Source organism: Liolophura sinensis, chromosome 1, assembly GCF_032854445.1.
Source record: "Liolophura sinensis isolate JHLJ2023 chromosome 1, CUHK_Ljap_v2, whole genome shotgun sequence".
In the NCBI taxonomy this organism is placed as follows: domain Eukaryota; kingdom Metazoa; phylum Mollusca; class Polyplacophora; order Chitonida; family Chitonidae; genus Liolophura; species Liolophura sinensis.
Window position 1 is genome coordinate 27904271 of NC_088295.1, and position 20422 is coordinate 27924692.

General features: G+C 37.4%; 1 protein-coding gene across 2 annotated transcripts; it reads left to right on the plus strand.

Moving 5' to 3' along the window:
• Positions 1-94: 94 nt before the first annotated feature.
• On the plus strand, positions 95-20239 carry LOC135469397 (centrosomal protein 43-like). 2 transcript variants are annotated; one of them, XM_064748037.1, is made up of 18 exons: positions 95-192; positions 3711-3764; positions 3998-4052; positions 4139-4227; positions 4968-5120; positions 6697-6729; positions 7358-7414; positions 7603-7673; positions 8213-8274; positions 9660-9689; positions 11220-11356; positions 11856-12040; positions 12667-12753; positions 14307-14443; positions 14648-14716; positions 16379-16430; positions 17034-17184; positions 17509-20239. In XM_064748037.1, exons 1-18 carry the CDS (start codon positions 112-114, stop codon positions 17587-17589), a joined length of 1584 nt encoding a protein of 527 aa, XP_064604107.1. In that variant the 5' UTR covers positions 95-111; the 3' UTR covers positions 17590-20239. The 2 variants fall into 2 exon arrangements, with proteins under 2 accessions (XP_064604107.1, XP_064604114.1); XM_064748044.1 differs by lacking the exon at positions 12667-12753.
• The last annotated feature ends 183 nt before the right edge of the window (positions 20240-20422 follow it).

Sequence of the window (20422 nt, forward strand, 5' to 3'; positions counted from 1 at the left end):
TAACGTTTGTTTTCGCAACTGCCTCGGAAAGAGCACAAAATTTTTAACTTTCATGTTCTGCGGCGATAACTTCAATGCGCATGCGCATGGCAATGTTTTCAAACCGTCAAAATGTCTGCAGACGAAGACACTGAACTGAGAGATTTAGTTGCTCAAACTTTAGAATCAAATGGTGTCCTTGGAAAAATAAGGGTAAGTAAAGCTACCACAACATTACTTATGAATTTCCCTTGTGAGATTTGTGTTATATAGATCAGATGACTCTAGCCTAAACGTGAACGACAGGTGGTTGTTCCTCGCCGAGTCCAGTTTTCGTGACGGGAGCATGTGCTTGTGCTGACATGTTGTGGGCAGCCCTTTCTGTTACGGCATGTGATTTCAATTAAGATGTATGACTGTGTGTATTTCATAAATTATTTTTTGTCCACTTGACAGCTTGTCGGTCTCAATTGATTTTCTTCCTCGTAAGATGGATTTGGGTTGGGATGGGTTCGTTCGTTCGTTCTTTCGTTCTATAACGTTCAACCCAAATTTTGCCAGAAAGTCTAGCTTGAGACCTCTGTCTAAGGGTGGCTTATATATACTGATATGCGGGGACTGCTGGCCACAATTAGCTTGAGAGCTGTGTGAACCCTATTCCGGTATAATGCTTGCAAATAGCTACCTCCTCATTCAATTTCTTTTCAGGTGCGTTAGAATGCACATAAAGCCCAGCAGTTCTGAAAGCTAAAATATTTACACACATTTTGCCACAATCAGTACTTGCCTTTACATCACCACTTGCCTTTACATCACCACTTGCCTTTACATCACCATTGTCTTGTAAATCTTAGCCAAAGTCAAAAATAGGCTCATATTTAGCAGGTCGACGTGTGCTGCCATGTTTGGAAAATCTGTGCAGTGAGGCACGCATACGCAGCAGTGGTTGACCTTTCCGTGAAATATAGAGTGGAACAGGTACCAAAGATAACTCCCACTTTTTAACTGCAAACTTAATTTGACAGTTCTCACAAGCTCTGGAGTCTGTCATTCTGCTCAATTGCAAATTCACACTTCTGCAGTAAAATGGCTTTCTGTCTATCAAAACCAACAGCCAGCTGTTCAAAACATAGTGATATCGTGAAAGATCAACCACACATATGCAGGGAGTAACAACCCGGTTTATTAGGTCACAATGTCGGCGTGGCATGTGGGCTAAGTTACAACTGTGAATTATCTTGGATTTACTGGCCGTAAAGGCTACAAAATGTGGAAAAGATTGGCAGAGGAACAGAGAATGTCTTGGTGAACATAATTTACTGGAGTTAATGCATGGATAGGGTTATTTTCCACAGAATTTTTTTTTTTTTTTTGGGGGGGTGCTGTTCTTAAATGCCACTATTTTAACCTGGAAGACTCCTCGACTGTGATCTATACCCAACCGCACATTAAAAGATCACAGCTGAGATCCTTGGCTACCAGAAAATCCTTACTAATACACACTGCCATCCTTAGCAAGCACTTGTGCACCTGATTATCTCATTCAGCATACTTGTTAGCTATTCTACAAGTATGCAGAGCCCTGGGCCGAATTCCACAAAGCCGTTTTAATGTAAAGAGCACATAACTACCATGGCAACCAGCATTGTAGGCATTACATTGCCGTGGTAGTTACGTGCTCTTAAAGTTAAGAGGGCTTCATGCAAGATGGCCCTTGGGGGCTAGCTATCTGTCCCGCATGAAAAATTTCACCACCCTTTACTACAGGAGCCAAACCTGTCCTTATGTTTGGTATACACAGATTCCCTAAGTCATCCAAATGTACTTATGTCAAAACCAGCATCGATAAACCTTGTTCGAACACATTAATCCAGCCATTTAAACTTTTCAATCAAACAAGTCGTACCAGCATCTGCCATGTTGTGAGTTTGAACCAAGTTTGAGACAAGTTCAGGCAAGGTATGTGCTATAAGACATGACTGTTTGAAAATTTCTTCCATTGGTGTTTTTCCTCTAGGAAATTATTTGGTTTTTCTTTTTTTTTTTTTTTTTTTGGCTTTCCAGAATAAGGGAACTCTTGTCATTGGATTTTGTGTCTATCTTTCGCGGAGCCAGCACATACCTTGCTTAAGGTTCAAGCATGAAACATGGAGGACGTCAGTTGCTCTTTTCGATTCAAAATTCTCAACGACTGGGTTGTCATTAATAGAGGGCTTGCTGATGCACATTTTGACGTCTTTTAAACGCGGATAACTTATGGAATCAGTGTATACCAAACATTAGGATGGAGTTTGTGTAATTTTCCTGCTGGGTTAGATATGACGAAGAGACGGGTTGTATGTACCAAGTCAGTTTAACACATCTCGATGGGCTACATATATAATACACAGTACCTAAATCCTTTTAATACAAGATCAGTCTGTAGGCTGAGACATTTACACTCATTTTGCAAACATTGACGCCAACCTTCGTTGGATAATTCCTCAAAAAATCCGTCAAAATTGGAGCTACTAGCCACTTGGTGCCATGTCAGCCAGATTGACTCTCGATTGGTACATCGATTACGTTATTAAAATGACATCTAAAAGTATGTCACAACTTTACTTGAGTATTACAGGTTAAAGAACTCCTAGAAGATTGCGAATCCATCAGCGAACATAAGTCACCTGACGTATGCCCAAGATCTAACCAGTCATTATAAGTTCACGTCTGATTTCTCAGCAGACAACCATCAGGATCTATCATAACAAATGACACATTTCAAATTTACTTGTAACAGTGACACGTAAACCTTCGGCTCTGCAAATGATGTATCGAGTCAGGCAAAGTCAGAGAACAGGACACCTCTTATTGTTTATGCTTGTAACAATTAGAAATACTGTATTAGTGCCTGTATGGTAATTTTCAGATCTGCATTGTGAAAATCAGAAAAGATAAAAATGGATAAAGATAGTGTAGCAGCCTTCCAAATTGTTATATGAATACAAGAATTGTTTACATGTAGTGAGTATGCCAGGGAGTGATTACAAGTTAAAACAGGGGGTTTATTAAAAGGAAGCCACCAGCTACCTGAGCCTGCTTCTATAGTAATATTTTAAGCAGGTAGCCATCTACTTTTGTTTCATTTAATTATCTGCAAACTAGCCAACTAGTCTTCCAGGGTAGCCTTCTACTCAAAGCCCTGATATAGGATGTTTGTGTTGAGGACCGACTTACTCTGTGAGCCAGGATTATATTCCAAGTTGCGCACCGCTACACTCACCATAACAGAGCAGCTGTGGTTAAAGTAGATCAAGATCTTGTGACATTTTGACAGAAAGAAATGTTGACAGGATGAAATGCAAATGTGAGTTATTAATTCATATTTCTCAGATGCTTTGTTTCTGTTCAGGGGCCTCCGTGGCTCAGTTAGTTAGCGCGCTAGCACAGCGTAATGACCCAGGAGTCTCTCACCAATGCGGTCGCTGTGAGTTCAAGTCCAGCTCATGCTGGCTTTCTCTCTGGCCGTATGTGGGAAGGTCTGTCAGCTACCTGCGGATGGTCATGGGTTTCCCCCGGGTTCTGCCCGGTTTCCACCCACCATAATGCTGGCCACCGTCGTATAAGTGAAATATTCTTGAGTACGGCGTAAAACACCAATCAAAAAAAAAAATAAAAATGTTTCTGTTCAGTTAGGTAGTTTAACATGTATATATTATGTGTATATATGTTATTTTTTTCTTTCGGTGCAGGCAGAGCTGAGGGCAAGTGTGTTTTTGACTCTAGAAGAGCAGGAATCTGTCCAGGTAAAGTATTCTACATGTACATTGTGGTCCTAATAATATTCATTGCTGCATTTCTCTCAGTATTTCCCAAAATTAATTTCATTCTGAAAAATTTTGGGGGGAGGGGGTGGCTTGAGTGTCTTCATTTTTGAAAAGTGTGTTTAAACATACTGTACTCATATCATATATTGTAAAAATATTCACATTCTAATGAATGATCATTTTAAAATACTACTTTGTTCACTTTTTGGCAGAATAAAACCCCATTTCTGAATGCAGAATTGAAGAAGTTTTTGATCACCAAAGAAGGTAAGTTGATCTTCTTCTTGCAGTATGTACTTCCTAAGCCTAGTCTTAATTTAGCCACATACATAATATACATTCATTGGTTGTAGGAAGGCTGGTGGCTGGCTTGGTGCAAGAGTTCCTGGAGCACTTCAATCTTGAATTTACTCAGGCGGTGTTTGAGCCAGAAAGTGGGGTGGTAAGTCAAGTGAAGTATATTACTGTAGAGGCTTTCCAGCTTTATTGAATTTCTTACATGTAAATGGTGTACCAGCATTGCTTTGATTGTCAGAGGTGCCTGACCATGGCTGTTAAGGGTTTCAATCACTTTAAATGGAGCAGGGAATTGTTTTCACAAAGTGCTCTTACGTGGACGTAATCTACATGTGCCATGGTGACCAGCAGTGTTGCCATTACGTCACCATGGCAGATATTTGTATGTAACGGCAGGTGTGATTTTTGGAAGGGGCGACAGTGTTTGTTTTTTTTTTTGTTTAGTTTGATATGACAGTTAACCTGTTTAGGAATACATGTAGTTCCACTCTCTCTAAGTAAATGTTTTCTTTGATAACACAACCAGTGGTCTTATTTCAAGGTGGAAAACACCAGCCCTGATGGCTTAGTTGGTAGAGCGTCTGCTTTTGGGGGCGGTAGATCCAGGGTCAATCCTGGGTCGGGTCACACCTAAGACATTAAAGGAGGAAGTTGTAGCTTTCTCGTTTGGCGTTCAGCATTAAGGGGATAGCGCAATGACTGGTTGACAATGTGGGGTTCGTCTCTAAGAAGGAGCACTAGATAAAAAAAACGGTGAAAAGTCCTGCAACAAAGCGGCTCCTTTGTCGTCATATGACTGAAAAATGGTTACGTACAACGTTAAGCCCTAAGCACTCACTCGCTCACTCCAGACAGAAAACAGTAGATTTGTATGTTTTGTTACAGAAATCTGTTTATGACGGTCGTGAATCTCTGGCTCACGAGCTCAACTTACATGTAGACGCTACCATAGGGGACAACAACAAGCAGCCCCTGCTGAAGGAGCTTGTCACCAGGTTACAGGGAGAGAAAACCAACAGATCTGGCTTTGATACCAGTGTAAGCATACAAGCTGTAGGTTGAAAGTGTGGCTGGAGGGGTAAAAGTGCGGCTATTCAATCAGTAACACATTAATGACATGATTAGAAAAGTATCAACAAGTGTAGTGTGTACTTGTATGCAATGTGATTATGACAGAAGAAAGTTTTACTCATAATCCCCGAAATACTTGAAGTGGAGTAGGTCTTTATAGTGTTAAAATAGATGTACATGTATAGTGACCAGAGACTTTTGTAGAATAACATTAACAAGTTAGTGTACATGAAATCCGAGGTAATATATCAAGTGGGCATAAAAAATGGGACTTAATTGATGCTACATTGCTCCATTATCCTTTGTTCAAACCCTTTCAAACTGTAGACAATCAAGTGGCATGATTTTGTTAATATATTGACCAATTTTCAAGGTCATAGCTTGAGTAGTCTGTACACAGAGTTAAAATGAAAACATAGCCTTAAAAACGCACGTTCCGGTGACCCACATTGAATCACCTATCAGGGTCACATGGAAAAATTCACTGAGGATGAACTAAAAGCACGCATCAAGGATTGCTGGAAAAAAATTACTTTTAAGGAGATTCGGGACTCAATCACTTCATGGAAGAAACGTTTGCGCACCATCTGCCGAGAAGATGGAGGAAAAATTGAACACCTTTACAAGTAAAACAAGGTAGAACATCATTTCAAAATGTCCGGAACATGCGTATTTTGATTTTGGTCCCATGAACAGAAATCTTAAAGGATGAAATTGAATTTTGTCTGTATACTTAGGACATAATGGCTTTTGAGTGTGTAAATTTTTAGAAGCTGACGTAGGAGGGTTTCGGAGATATTGAGTGTCAAAGTACGACGCATTTTTTTATGCCCACCTGATATAGGTATTAGTTGTGGAAAATTTAATACATGTAGGGTTCGATGTGCATCACTAATCTGAAGATTAGGTGTTTCTAGATTGGGTTTCTAACTCATTTGGCATTTACATATCTATACAAATAGCTTGTTCCATAATCAGTACCATCAGAAGTCAATTGCATACAAGTATGCAACTTCCCTATAGCTAGCCTCCATGGTACTTTTCTTCGATCTTAAACTCATTATGTGACGTATCTGTGCAGCCATGTATTTTTCTTTTTCTCTAATGCATATGAGAATGTTTGAGAAACAGCTGGTGCATGATAATTTCCAAACGCGGTTGTGTTGAAATAGACTTAAAATTAAGTCTAATAAAAATTACGACAACGAAATGTTTTTGATAGTAATGGGTTCTTAATTGCATAGCAACAATGATTGTCGAAATCATAGTTTTTAAATATAAGAGTTTCAGTTTAAAGGTGTGGCCAGTTCTTGTCGCAGCTGTGTACAATAAGATTTCCCATGATTCAGTTCACAATTTCCACCCATGAGGTTCGCATATTTCTTCACCAGATGATGTCACGTGTTCTGTGCCGTGGAGACTAGCTATAGAGAAGTTGCATACTTCTAGATGATGAACTTGTTGTACTGTGTATAACCATTGATGTCTACTTTGACATTAGCTTCTAAGATTCTCTGCTGTTTTTTGCTTTGAACTGTAACAGGTACCCTGTTCTGGCGACTGGAATATACCAGAGGTAAACCATCTCGTCCTTCAGTCACCTGTTTTATTGATTTCATTGCTGTAAACATAACAACATTCTCTTTCCTTTTCTCTGGCTTGTGTTGGGCTTAACTCCTAAATATTTGATGTATATGTTGCACATTGTCAGTTGGCTTTGTTTCTTCAAGATGCATTGAAACATGCTGAAACTAGAAGTAAATGTATTACCTAAGGAATAGAATTTTGGGGTTTGCTAAGCATATTAGTTGTGTATCAGCCAGTTCACATTAATTGTTTATAATTTTAATTATTCTCAAAAACAGAATATTTATACATGCATGTATTGTTCTATGCTGACTGAGAAAACACTATTTCATGTAAGGGCCAGTTCTAGCCATGTCTTGTGAGGGCCAGTCCATATTATATTTCTGCATTTAGCGAAAGCCGATAAAAGCCACAGTTTTTGTGAAGGCCAATCCAAGCTATGTTTGTTATGAAGGCCATACCAAGTTGTATTTCTTGTTAAGGCCAGTCCAAGTTATCTTTCTTGTAAAGGCCAATCCAAGTTATATTTCTTGTTAAGGCCAGTCCATGTTATATTTCTTGCAATAGATAGTCTATCCAGTGTGGCCTCCTCTTAAAATTGTCTCTGCTTTTTGTAGGATCTGTCTCCAAAGCAGATTGAAGACGCCAGGAAGAAATTTGAATACTATGATAAGGTCTGTGTAATAGTACTTGTGTATGTTGTGCTGGTGTTTTTTTTTTGTTTTGTTTTTTTTTTTTGGCATTATTATTATTGCCATATGGCTTTATTTTCATGTTTTAAGTTAGAATAGATTTAAACATTTTGTGAAGGTGGAAATTGGATAAGTAAAAATTAAAGATTTTTCTCGTTATGCATTTTCAGGATCAAAATGGAACGATTGACAAAGATGAACTACGCAGCCTGTTCACTGATATTTTCCCGGGTTTTCACAGGTATTGGACAAAATGTACATCCCAGTAGTGTCATTTTACAAAGCAGTAAATATATAGAGCTGAGTATCACTTTCACATTTATGAAGATTACCAACATTATAAGCATCCCAGTATTTTCCGTGTCAAAGAAAAAATTTGCCAGAGTGTGAGAACCACACTCATACAGTTTTTACCTATGAGGAGAGCCTACAATGGGAGGACTGTTGTCTTTGTCATGTGTACTAGTTTAAGTAATGCGGCAGATTCCAGCTGTTGGGAGACATCTTGTGTGAATTACATTGTATTTATTATTTCCATATATTAAAACTACTGTATTTTACCTAGAGTTAACTATATAAAAATGCACATTTAGAAGCATGTAAAAGCTACTTTTGATGCTAACATGTAAGTTTTTCTCATAAGAAATTATTCAAACTTCATAAAAAAAAAAAATCCATGAGATGGATGAATCAATGGATGAGTCAGGCAAAATATGTCACTTAAAAATGTTAAACTCTTGGTGAAATACAGTACTTGATGATTTCAGTTTTTTTTGGCAGGAACATGTTGGAACGATACGTAAATGATGAATTTAGAGCTGTTGACAGAGATTTTAGCAATAGTAAGTATACCAAATCACATCTTTATACATACCAGTCAATCCAGATTATGTTACAACTCATTCATTTCTCAGTCTTTATCATTTTCAAGTATACAAAACAACCTGTACACCGTTTAACTGCAATCCTGAGATAGTGTCAGTTGGAAGAGTTTTTGGGCAATGTTCAACTATCAGACTGACATATTAAAAGCCAAGAAGCGTCTGCTTAATGTACGTCTAAACAATGGTCACTGTTGCAGTACCTTGAAATGTATGTGTATTCATGATATGTATGTGTATCTTCCCTTCCATATCCTCTATCAGTTATCCACAGTTAGTGAGATGATGTCAACCTCATTCCCTAAATAACAACAGAAAAATGACACTCACCTGTATTGTGTTGTAGATATATGTATATTAATTGTTGGATAATGCTGGCCGCCATTGTTGAAGTGATATACTCTTGAGTACGAAGTAAAACACGAATCAAATAAATATATAAATAAATTGGTGGTATGTTTCTGTGGGAATAAGGTTGTTTGGGACTGGTGGGTATCTCCATGGATAGTAGTACAAGTATCTGAATGGTTTCCTCCAGGAATAAATCGTGCTGTTGTCTGTGTGGGCTATTAATCAGTACTAAGTAAAACAAAAATGAAATAAGTACATAAATTGACCGTGAGTCCTGGTGAAAAAAAATTATAAAGGTGGTGAAAGCTTCAGCTAGAAATTTGCTTACCATGTATTAGAGTTAGCTATTCATTTCCTTTATTAATATGAATGTTTTAGAAACTCAGAGGTACACTTGATCTAAACATCAGTACTGGTGCTTTAGAATTTTTTTTTCTGTACGTATTAGTATGATACTTAGTAAGAATTAAAGGTATTCTCTCTTGATTTGAATGCTTAACGTGATCGTGGGTTTGAGTTGTTTCCTCCCACCAGAATGCTGGTCATATAAGTGAAATATTCTTGTGTATGGCGTAACGAACCAATCACATAAGCAAATAAGTTAAAGGAAGTTTGTAAGGTACCTTGAGAGGCGCTTTGGTTTCCTCTAGCCGTTACATTTATTTCGGTCACATAAGTGAAAAATTTTTGAATATTGATATTGGCACCACTCATATAACAAGTGGCAATCATCAGTAATGTGGACCGTTAGAGAATTATTGTGCGCCCAAAAATTGCAGTCAGTGAAACCGCCCACTTAGAGGGGTATGGAAGGATTGCAGAATATTGCAGTTGTTGAAACTTGTGCAGAAAAAAAAAGGAAAGACAAAAACGTGTGTATTTATGAAAGCATGCTCACTAGTTGTAATATGAGGGCTAAAACTGGTACTTTTCTTAGTAAAACTGAATTTTCTTAGGATTGTGTCATTCTTCTCTGAATAATATGGCACGCACAGGTTACCTGACCTTGACTGTCACGGAGCCAGGTAGGGGACGCTCTGTTGTCTGCATCACTCTTACCCACCCTTGTTGATGTCCCATGCATTGTATGGAATGCTGTTTATTAGTTAACACAAAATTCACTTCAGTTTTTCACAAACTTTAAACTTAAGATGAACAGATAAATTTTCTGTTTAAATAGAATTGCACACCTGAATTCATACATGTAAAATGGTATCTACAAGTATTTGTGCTTGCTGTCAGAAGCTATGGTCTACAGCACATTCCAGAGGAATCTAGTAAATGAATGTTAACTTACAGTGAAACAGTGGAGTTTTTTGAGCAACATTCATAACTTCACAATCACCGCACGTAATTAGCATACTTTCTGTTTGGTTTTATGACCATTCATATTGTATGTACCTGTATCAAAATGTCCAGAGCATGTATTTCTGTTGGACAGAGAATAAATTCATGCATTTTATTGTACAGATTTTGATGTGAAAATTCCTGTTTTCAACCCTAACCAGTTTGATAATGACTTGGCCTGCCAGTGTGGTTTTATTAGATACAAAAAAAAAAAATAGTCATTCATGGTTCATGACTGCATATATAGTCAAGGCTAGTAAAATCTGCCATGGGATATAAAAGCTCTCAGATTTGTCAAACATAGGACAAAAAATGCTGAATGGTATGCCCTGTTTGCATGTGAATCTGTCGTGTTATGAATGTTCAGTGCATTTATGAGACCACTGTTTTAGTCTATTAAAGTAAAAGGCTTGTAATTTGTGTAGTGTAAATGTGAATCTTCAGTGTGCCAGGGTATCTCAGTTGAATATTAAACAGTATCATGTGCGTCTACAGTGAAAATGGTAAATATTGATTAAGGTCGTATGACTTCAGCTGTTTGTTCCAAATGATGTATCTCTGTGCGATTTATTTACAATTGTGGAAAATTGAATTGACCGCATGCTAATCTTCTAGGTGCATATTATCTGGACATAGTGTTGCCATTTACGTATAGTAAATGGCAACACTATTTCTAAGTCTTTTTTTATCTGAAAAACATTCAGCATCACTGTAATTTCTTGCTTTGTCTTTCTCTAAAGACATATTTCCATTACATGTAGCTCATCTCAGTACCATTGCATGTATTACCATTAAGGCATGAAAACGCCTTGGGGCCTCTTGCACAAAGGAGGAATAAGTGAAGTGGATTGTAACTACCATGGCAACGTGAATGGTTTTTACATGTTCACCATGGTAGTTACAGTCAACCTAGCCTTCAGTCAATTTATGAAAGTGGCCCTAGGGCAGTTACTGTATTTTGTCAACTTTTTTATGTATGAAAGAGCAACTTTCAGTGCATTTTATGCACTTTTGTAATTTGATTTGATTTTGAAGACAGAACTACATTGGTAGTATTGGCCAGTTTCAGGGTTTCACAAAAAGTATAATTTTAACTATCTTCAATGAAGAATGCTTTCAGAACATGCTTGAATAACAGTGATACAAGTGCCTCCCTCCAACACCTTCTCCCTGCTTGGTTGACATGTCATGTTTTGTCTTTGTTCCAGGTATAGACTTTGAAGAGTTCCTGAACATGTACCGGCGATTGTTCATCCAGTGTAGGTCTGTGGTTGCTGGGGATGTCTCTGACCTTGTACCTCAAAGAAGCACCAAAGACAGCCCGCTGTCCAGTTCCTCACATAAGGTATGGATGGTTGTATATTTCCTGCTCTGCTTTTCTTCTTAAATAACAAGAGGCCTCCGTCGCTGAGATGGTTAACTTGTAATGATCCAGGAGCATCTCACCAATGCTGTCGTTATGAGTTTAAGCCCAATTCATGCAGGCTTTCTCTCCGGCCATATGTGGGAAGGTCTGTCAGCCACCTGCTAATGGCTGTGGTTTCCCCCATGCTATACCCGGTTTCCTCCTCCCATAATGCTTGTTGCCATATAAGTGAAATATTCTTGAATGCTGGTCATCATATAAATGAAATATTCTTGAATACGGCGTAAAACACCAATCAAATAAATAAATAAATGTATTCTTTGTAGTATGGGAAACTTTTGGATAATGCTGGACTTCTGTGACGTCAACCTTGATAAGATTTCTGTTTTAACATTAGAATATATTGTCATTAAACCTGTGCACTTGTTTGCAAGTGACAATCAAATTCTTCTACATATTGCTCTGCTGCTATTTGCAGGGTACAAGTAACCATGTTGGGAGTAAAGGCGGGCGTGGCTGGGATGAGCCAGCCGGGGATTCCCAGCACAGCTCAAAGGGACAGATGAAACCAGCTGTAGACCCATACAGCAGTGATGTGGAGGATGACCCCTTCTTCGATGACCCAGTGCCCGTGTCTAACACAGCTGGATTACAAGCCATCAGGTATGGGGTACAACAACCAGCATTCAATAGTTAGGACCAAGGTGTCGAGTGTGGAAAAGTGTGCTTCGTTCTGTATGTGTTATGAAAAAGACTTCTCTCACAAAAAAGCTTTTAAAAAAAAGACACAAAAAATACACGAAACCTCCTTATTTAATGCAGGACACACAGGGCCATGCATGTTAGGCGCCTAAACTTATAAAGCTGTATCAAAACTAACAAGTAAATTAAAGGGAAAAAAATGGCTTACCATCCAAAGTTTATTTTTCGAATAAATTTCTTTTGTCAGCATCGACTTAAAAATTCTCACTGGTTTACATGTATTTTCTCGCAAAGATTAAGAGGTGGTGGTAAAGTCCACAGAAAGAAATATTGTTTATTTCAAATATTATCACACTTTTCATATAGCTTTCTGTTTGAAACATTTGCTAAGCTTGTCATTGAAGAAATATCTGCTCTGTAGAATTTCGTTCTCTCCAAATCTGACATTCACATTGTTCACAGTGAGGATATGTATATTGATAACCGTCTTTGGGTATGAAATTAAATTGTCTGTCACATTTTGGTTTTCTGTGCACAAAGAAGTTTTATGGGAACTGTGTATTGAAATGTTTTGCTGATTCTGTCAGACGTGGGATAATGGCCAACTCCAGGGACAAGGCACTATACTCAGGTGGCAAACCTGATATGTATGGTAGTGTTAACTGTGGTGAAAGGTCAGTGCAAAATGCATTGGAATGACAGATTTTCTGATTGCTTTTGCATGAAGTCACACTATTTACAGCATGGATTTTTGCTTATGACAGAAAGTTTTGCCTTTCATATAAAGGGCTGATACAATAACCATTATGGCAAGCTTCCTCATTCAGCTTTGGTCTTTGCTGTTTGTCCATGCTAAAATGGAATGGTATTTGGCAAAACGGTAAATATTGAAGACTCGCTTAACCTGAACTGATTTTACTGTTTCCCAGCTGTAGATGAACTCCTCCCTGCAGGTGTCCCAAGATAATAAATGTACACTTATATCATAATGTTATTAAGTGAGGCATGTCATCGTATCAGTGAAATATTCTTGAGCACAACGTAAAACACCAGCCAGATAAATAATTTACCTTTTACCTTTGCGTGGAGATCTTGTGTGGTTGAGCCTCAAACCAAGTGTGGGCCATACCAGTTTTCACTTCACTGGCATGAAAAATAGATCGTTTTATTATGGGACTGAAATATAGGAAAATGATGAAGGCTGTTCAAGGCATTGAATTTCCTCAGTGTAACACATGAGATTAAGACAAACATAAACTAGTGTTTTTCTGTCGTGTAAAGGGATTTGTTAAATCTGGCAATGTGTTCGGTTGTGTTTGACTTATTGTGTCTTACGGCCATATGTGAAGCTGTGGTATACTACTATCATGAGCAGTGACCATGGTCAGTGAATGCTGAATCAAACAAAAAGAAAACAGCAGTAGTCTTGAAATAGTCTGGAAACCGTCTTGATCTTCATGTTAAGGAGAGAGTGGAAACTCGGGAAATTAATGGCATGGCCCTTTCCTACTCCTGAAAAGTGAAGTTTCTATTCCAGGATGTTGTATTTGACGGGACATTTTGTGAGTTTATCAGAAGGGCCCTCAGTTTTATTAATTGAATGCTGATAGGCCCAGTGGTCATTCATGTGCTTGTACACCATGACTAGACGGGCGTCTTGCCTGATTTTGCCAGCACAATGTTTCAGTGAGACAGCACGTCATCTACATGCATCTGTTGCTGCATTATACATGTACTTGTATTTGTTGTTTCATTGGGACTGACATGATGCAAGAAGCGAAAATATAGAATATACAGTGTGTATGTAGAAGTGAGAAGTAAACCCACAGTGGGGCATCTACATGTAGACATGCATGTGTCGTTGATGTCATTGTATGAACACATTTGGCTTTCAACTGTGAAAGGTTACATGAATGTCAACATTTGTTGGAAATAGGTAAACTCTTTGCAAGGGTGTGATCTGCGATAAATATTTGTACGCATGAAGTGTGTGTGTACTCTACTTGCATGCAGTATACTGCAGTTAAATCTCTTCACCCATTGATCATTGAATTTTATATCAAAGGATATGTACTTTGGTTTTGTACCATACAATAGTATCAAGAAGCCTCTGGAAATAAAATTTTGTTTGCATGGAACAAACAAACTTATCATGTGAATAGATAAATGAATGAATGAAACATTACTGAAGACTCTGATTAATTGATGTACATCGATTATCTTACAGTTCAACATCACAGAGCAAGCCAGATGACAAAGTGCAGAACAAGTCTGACCATAATGAAGTTGATTTGTTGGGAGATTTACCTCCCCTTCCCACCAGCAAACCACCAGAGTTACCTTCCCGACAGTCACAGGAAAATGGTAGGTGCATATTCAGCTTGTCATTAAGTTTGTAGCAGTTGAACGCTAGGTTTGTACATATAAGTGCCTGTTTTTTGTAAGGAAAGTTGAAACTTTCTATGAACTGATGAGCATGGCTAGTTTTCTCCACGTGCATAGGTGTTAAAGAAATCTGTTGCATTCAACATGATCTAAAATGACTTACTTTGGACATTTCCATTTTAGATTCCAGAGGAAAAGACAACAGCGGCAGTTTGAGACCTTTGGATAAACGGATGTCAGACATGGATCTGAGTATGTTAATATATTTGCCAATATAGTAATAAAGTTATCATAAATGATCATGGTATGACATTATACACGTAGGTCTTGCAAAATAGTGAAAGACATTACCCGACTAATGTTTTTGTCCACTGAAAGACTACTATTCAAAGTATCTCGAACCGATATTAAATATTTTTTTAGATTTTTTTCAAACCACTAAAAGTTAAGGGAAACTTTCTCTTGACACAGCTTCAGCACGTCTCCATTATCCAGAGAAAGGTGACGTCACAATTACTCTAGCTCTCTAACGTCGAAGGTATTTTTTGTGTAATAGTCCAAGCAGCAGCTGTCACATATAAAAATTGTGGATTTTGGCAATGAAGGTGCAAGTGATATATAGGACATTCTTTGCCTGCTTGAACTGTTGATACAGTAGCTTGGCCTACTGTATAATTTACTAGGAACTCTTGCGATCCTGTCTAAATACCTTGGAGATGCATGGCCGGGGTATTCCTGGTTTAGGTTGTAGGCTCAGGAGGGGTTGTGTTGGTGATTTTGATTCCTATTAAATGTTTACAAAACTATAATAGGATTATTGTACAACTAGATTGATGCTTAATTCTGAAACAAAATGGAAATAAATCTAAGCACTATTGAGGCTGATCTAGGCATTTGACTGTCACTGGATTTTATGCTTCAGTTTGATAGTGGTGGCTTGTCAGATGAAAACAATGCTGACCTACTCTGTAGTTATCGCGCACCTCGTCGGGACAAGGCATTTCAATAATTTAACTGTATTTTATAAAAGAAAACAGAAAAAAAAAAACATCCATTGAATGCGAGAAAGACAAAGGAGCAAATTTAAATTCTTCAGTTCTAATAAAAATGTATGATAAGATTTAATTAATATTAAGCATTGTCAGGTGAGATGCAGTCTTTTCATTGCCGTAAACGGCATTCCTAAAAAGTTTTTCACTGACTCTGATGTTTATTATTGAGAAACTGCTGACTAAACACTATCTGTTTAGTATGCTACTGTCTGACATAATTTGTGATACCGTCCTTGAGTGTTACACGGCTTGTATATCAACCGATTTTACGTCTGTGGTGGTCCATAAATGACACAGACATAGGTCACAATATCGTGTGAAATGACCCTTCTGGTGCACGTAACTAAACGATCTCAAAATGATGTCTTCTGTAGTAGTTCTGTGTTATCATATATGTGTGTCGTATGGTGTGAATGGGTTAAGCCTACGTCACAGCTTAAGCCGCTCAGTGTGATAGCAGCGTGTTTGATTGGATAAAATTCTAAAGTTGTCAGCCTCGATTCACACCAGCCATTTGTGCAGTATTGTCATTTTGTTCTACATGTTATTTGGTGAAATCTCATTAAAATAGTAAAGTATGATGCTTTGTAGAAAGCTTGAGTATCCTGCTTTCAATTGAAATGTGCTTTAGCCAGGTGCTGTCTTGTCCTTTAATAGTGAATTTTAGAGACATATGTATGTGTTTTAATAATCTCATATGTCAGAAGGTCTGTCGGCAACCTGTGGATGCTCATGGTTTTCCCACAGTCTTTGCCCAGCTTCCGTTCATCAAAATCCTGGTGGCTGTCATATATGAAAGTGAAATATTTTTGAATATGGATTTAAAACAGCATATAAAATAAATGAATAAATTTCATTACAGGTGACATGGGAGGAGATTTTGACATTGAATATGAAGATGATTTCTTGAGCACGTAAGTCAAGTGGCAGTTGAAAAGCTTTCTTTACATATTGTAGTGTGAGCTGTTATCAAACCTTGGCTGAATTTTGTACTTACTGTTCTCAGCCTTGTTGAAATAGCAACTTTAAATGTGAATTAAAATTGAAGATTAAGATCTTTATGAACATAAACATTTGATTGCTGTATTGGCTACCTCTACTACAAACTATTAAGTTCAACATTAAGATCTCTGGACTGGCATGGAAGTGAATAATTTTCTCATTTCATTTTGTTGAGACCGTGTAAAGCTGTAACTGTTGGTCCATGTATAGATGGTCGTACTACTTGTGTATTTGTGTAGAGTGGTCTGTGGCCAAATGTGTCAGGTGCTTGCATTTGAATGCCTATGACACCCAGCATTAGACAGGGAATTTGTACGGTCCCCTTCTAGGTATTAGTCATGCCTTGATGACAGCAAGCGGTTGATGGGGCTTGTGTAACTGTTTGCCCAGTTCAATACTTGTTGATACACACCATGATGGTGTCTATACTTGTACGTCGCATAATGGGGCGGGGGGTGGGGGGGAGTTGATCAGTAACTTGCCAATGGTTGAGGAATGTTTGTGTTTGTGAACAGGCAGAGCCTTAGTCAGAAGAGCCCACGTACTTTGAGCAAGTCTGACCACAGATCACAGAATGAGAACGGCAGCATAGCTGAAGAGATCGAGGAAGAGATTGATGATATCTCCATAGAAGCCGACGATTTACTGAAAAGTCAAAACAGCGCTGTAAGTTGCATCCTTTGACCCCTGTTAAAGTGAGGTGGATATAATTTCATACTTCAGAAAAATTCTCTTTGCAGAATGGTGAGGGCCTTTCAGTGGCATGGTGATCCTCTTTATTAAAACATCGACATCAGGTAATGGCCGTGTCCATTGAGGATGAAAAATAGTGAAGTGTGTGTTTTAGTGCATACAGAACAGAGTCTCTTGCAATTTCAAATTAATCTTCTGTAAGAAAATAATGGAGGTTAACAAGGAATTGAAACTAGTGTACGAGTAGAAGTTTAGAAATGTAAATCATTCTTATGTGCTTTTACTGTCTGCTTTCAGTTTGATGACCTCACAACAGATAGGACCATTTCTCAACATGACACAGGCTTCGATTACGCTGAAGATATTCAACTACCTTAAATTATTTTTTACCTGGGTATTACTGTTATTTCTTCTTAAATACCATACACTTGGTACGATTGAAGATATCCATATACAGTGATGCAGTGTACCAATTCTGCTTGCCAGTTGCAGTTTCTGCTCATTTTAGAACCTTACTGAATCAAGAATAAGTGCATATGTACATCCAGCAATGTATAACTTTGTACACGTATGTCACAATTCATTGCTTTACGAGATCTGGGACAAGTTTCTTAAAGTACATTCAGTGTTAAGCTAAATGTACTTTATATCTTACTTTAATAGCTAAGTACAGTTCATGGACTGGGGCCAGAATTAGGTTAGCTCAAGGAATCTCTTCAGGCCTCTAAATTAGACACCTATATAATTAGGATAAACCTGTATAATGTAACCTGAACAGAATGATCTATATACCCTGGCTGAAATAGAATGACCTATACATGTGTATAACTTGGATAAAATGAGATCACGTATACAAGATGAATTTGACAGAACATGGATCACCTATATACCTTGGCTGAAATAGGATCACCAGACAGAAGTTACCATAAGTGATTTTGGCTCCTAGTTTTACTTAATGGAGAAGAACGCATTTATGCAATGTATACCTGAAATGAATGAGCTATACAAACTCTATGGAATTCTGTTTTTCTAAGTATTCCCCGAGAGAAAAATGGTTTTGAATATTATCATTTTCGACAAAATCCACTTGTTCAAGGCACATTGAAAGTCTCGCCATGTTTGAAGGTTGTCCAATGAAAGGCCTCTTTTTCCTCTTGAATATTTATTTTGACTTACTAGGTTTTACTCCTACCATATGATTAATGTGGTGCCTTTCCAGTCTCGGCTAAATACATATGTATATCGTGATAATCGTGGATTTTAAGGTCTGTGATAGCCAACTCAGAAAAGAGTTTGGGATGTACATGTGTGGCTAAAGGCTACCAAAACCATAATGTGTCTGGATTACCATGCCCTGAAGAGCTACTGGGCAAAGCTAAACACGATGACCTATGTAATTTAAAATGGCGGCCTAAAGTTGACTTCTAAGCCATTGATATTAACCTATTAAATACTCAAATAACAAGCACTGCTGCCAGAAAATTGAGATATTTTATTTAACCGGAAATATAGCTCTTTCATTTAAGGTATAAGTTGTGTAAATGAATTATTTTCTTTCAAAACATAGGGTTCATTTCCTAGTTTAGTGATTATCAAATCAATCATGGGCTGTCATTAATCTAGACGAAAGATTTGAGCCAAACGGATTTGCATATCCGAACAAGATATAGGCTACATCACTTTTGTACACAAATGGTTATTTCACACAGGACAAGAAATCTACGAAAACAACCCACTTGGACAAAGATTTTTTTTTTACATATTTTTTTATATGTATATATATATATATCTGTGCACATCATTGCCTTCACAGGCAAACCAAATCAGATTCATTTTATTTTTTATTTTTCAGTCAGATTTAATTTTAACACGTTTGGACCATTTTTTTTTTTTTTTGCTCAATAATCAAGCCCCTCTGTAGGTGCATTCTCATGGTACAGAGGGATGAATATTCACTTCACCATGAATTTGAAGTTCACTCATAAATCTATTGCTTTTTGTTCAATGTCCAAGTGTTTGTTAATTTTTATACGTGTGTATTATTAGTGACATTTTATGCACCTGTATAAAAAATATTGATAACTGATTGTGACAAGCATTTTCATGATTATTAATGGAAATTAAGTATTTATGATAAAAAAGACCGGAACTCTGGTACTGAGTGCAGTTATGATTTGATTTTAGTTGTATAGCTTGGACCATTGTCTCCATCATCATTTGGCATGTTTAAGCCAGGCAGTATTTGCAGTAAAGTGCACCTAGTGTAGGCCTATCAAAGGATGACTTAAGTACCAAAGCAGGCGTTGTGTGTTTACAGTAGATGTACTTCAGATTATGTGCTACATGGAATTGTTTCCAGTTGCAGAAGAATCAAAAAATCTTTTTTTACGAATATATAGAGGACAGTGGTATACAAAACTCACTGTTAAGAATGTGCATGTTGTATTTTACTGTGATATCGTTCTTATTGTTGCCGTCCATGGTTTTTGTTGTAAGAGTTGTATTATTAGAACTTACAAGTGTAAATGCATTATCCATGCGGAGACAAAATTATATGTGAAGGAAATACATATTCCTGAATTTGCGGTGGTAGAAGGTATCCTGGTTCCCACCCTTTTTCAAAGACATAATATCGTACATGTTCCAGAAATTGCCCAGACCATTTATAGAAGTAGAAACCTTTTTCTCTTATTCTTCTACCTTTCAACCAATATTTTCAAACATCGTGCGAAAACCATAGGGTGTAGAAATATAATTTGCAGTTTTGTGTAGCTTGCATCCTTTTAATGTCATTTTCTCAACAAATATCTGCATAAATTCCACAGAAAAAGTGCTTTAGAGGTTGAAACGGTTGAAGAATGTATTTAGCATTGAAAATTCAAGTACTTGTACTTATCCCAAAAATTTCTCTTTTTTGAGGAACCAATGGGAATCCTGGTACATGGAATTCAGAATTGTTTCTGGAGTTATGTTCTTGTATTGTTACTTTAATCTTCTAGTTACTGGATATAATTTATTTTCTATTACATCATACAATGTTGTCACGATAACCTTAGATACATGCATCAGATATTGACATCCAAATTTTTCTCTCCATAAACCATCTCATGTATCTGTCTTACATGTACAGTTGTGTTATTGGTAGTTGTATAAATATGCTTTTCATGTAAAAGAAATAAAATACCAAATCAGATGCAACATACTTTTGTAT

Coding starts and splice junctions, on each gene's coding strand:
- LOC135469397 (XM_064748037.1), top strand. CDS start 112: ATGTCTGCAGACGAAGACACTGAACTGAGAGATTTAGTTGCTCAAACT. Junction 9,690..11,219: donor CTTGACTGTCACGGAGCCAG/GTAGGGGACGCT, acceptor TCTTTGTTCCAG/GTATAGACTTTGAAGAGTTC. Junction 11,357..11,855: donor TGTCCAGTTCCTCACATAAG/GTATGGATGGTT, acceptor TGCTATTTGCAG/GGTACAAGTAACCATGTTGG.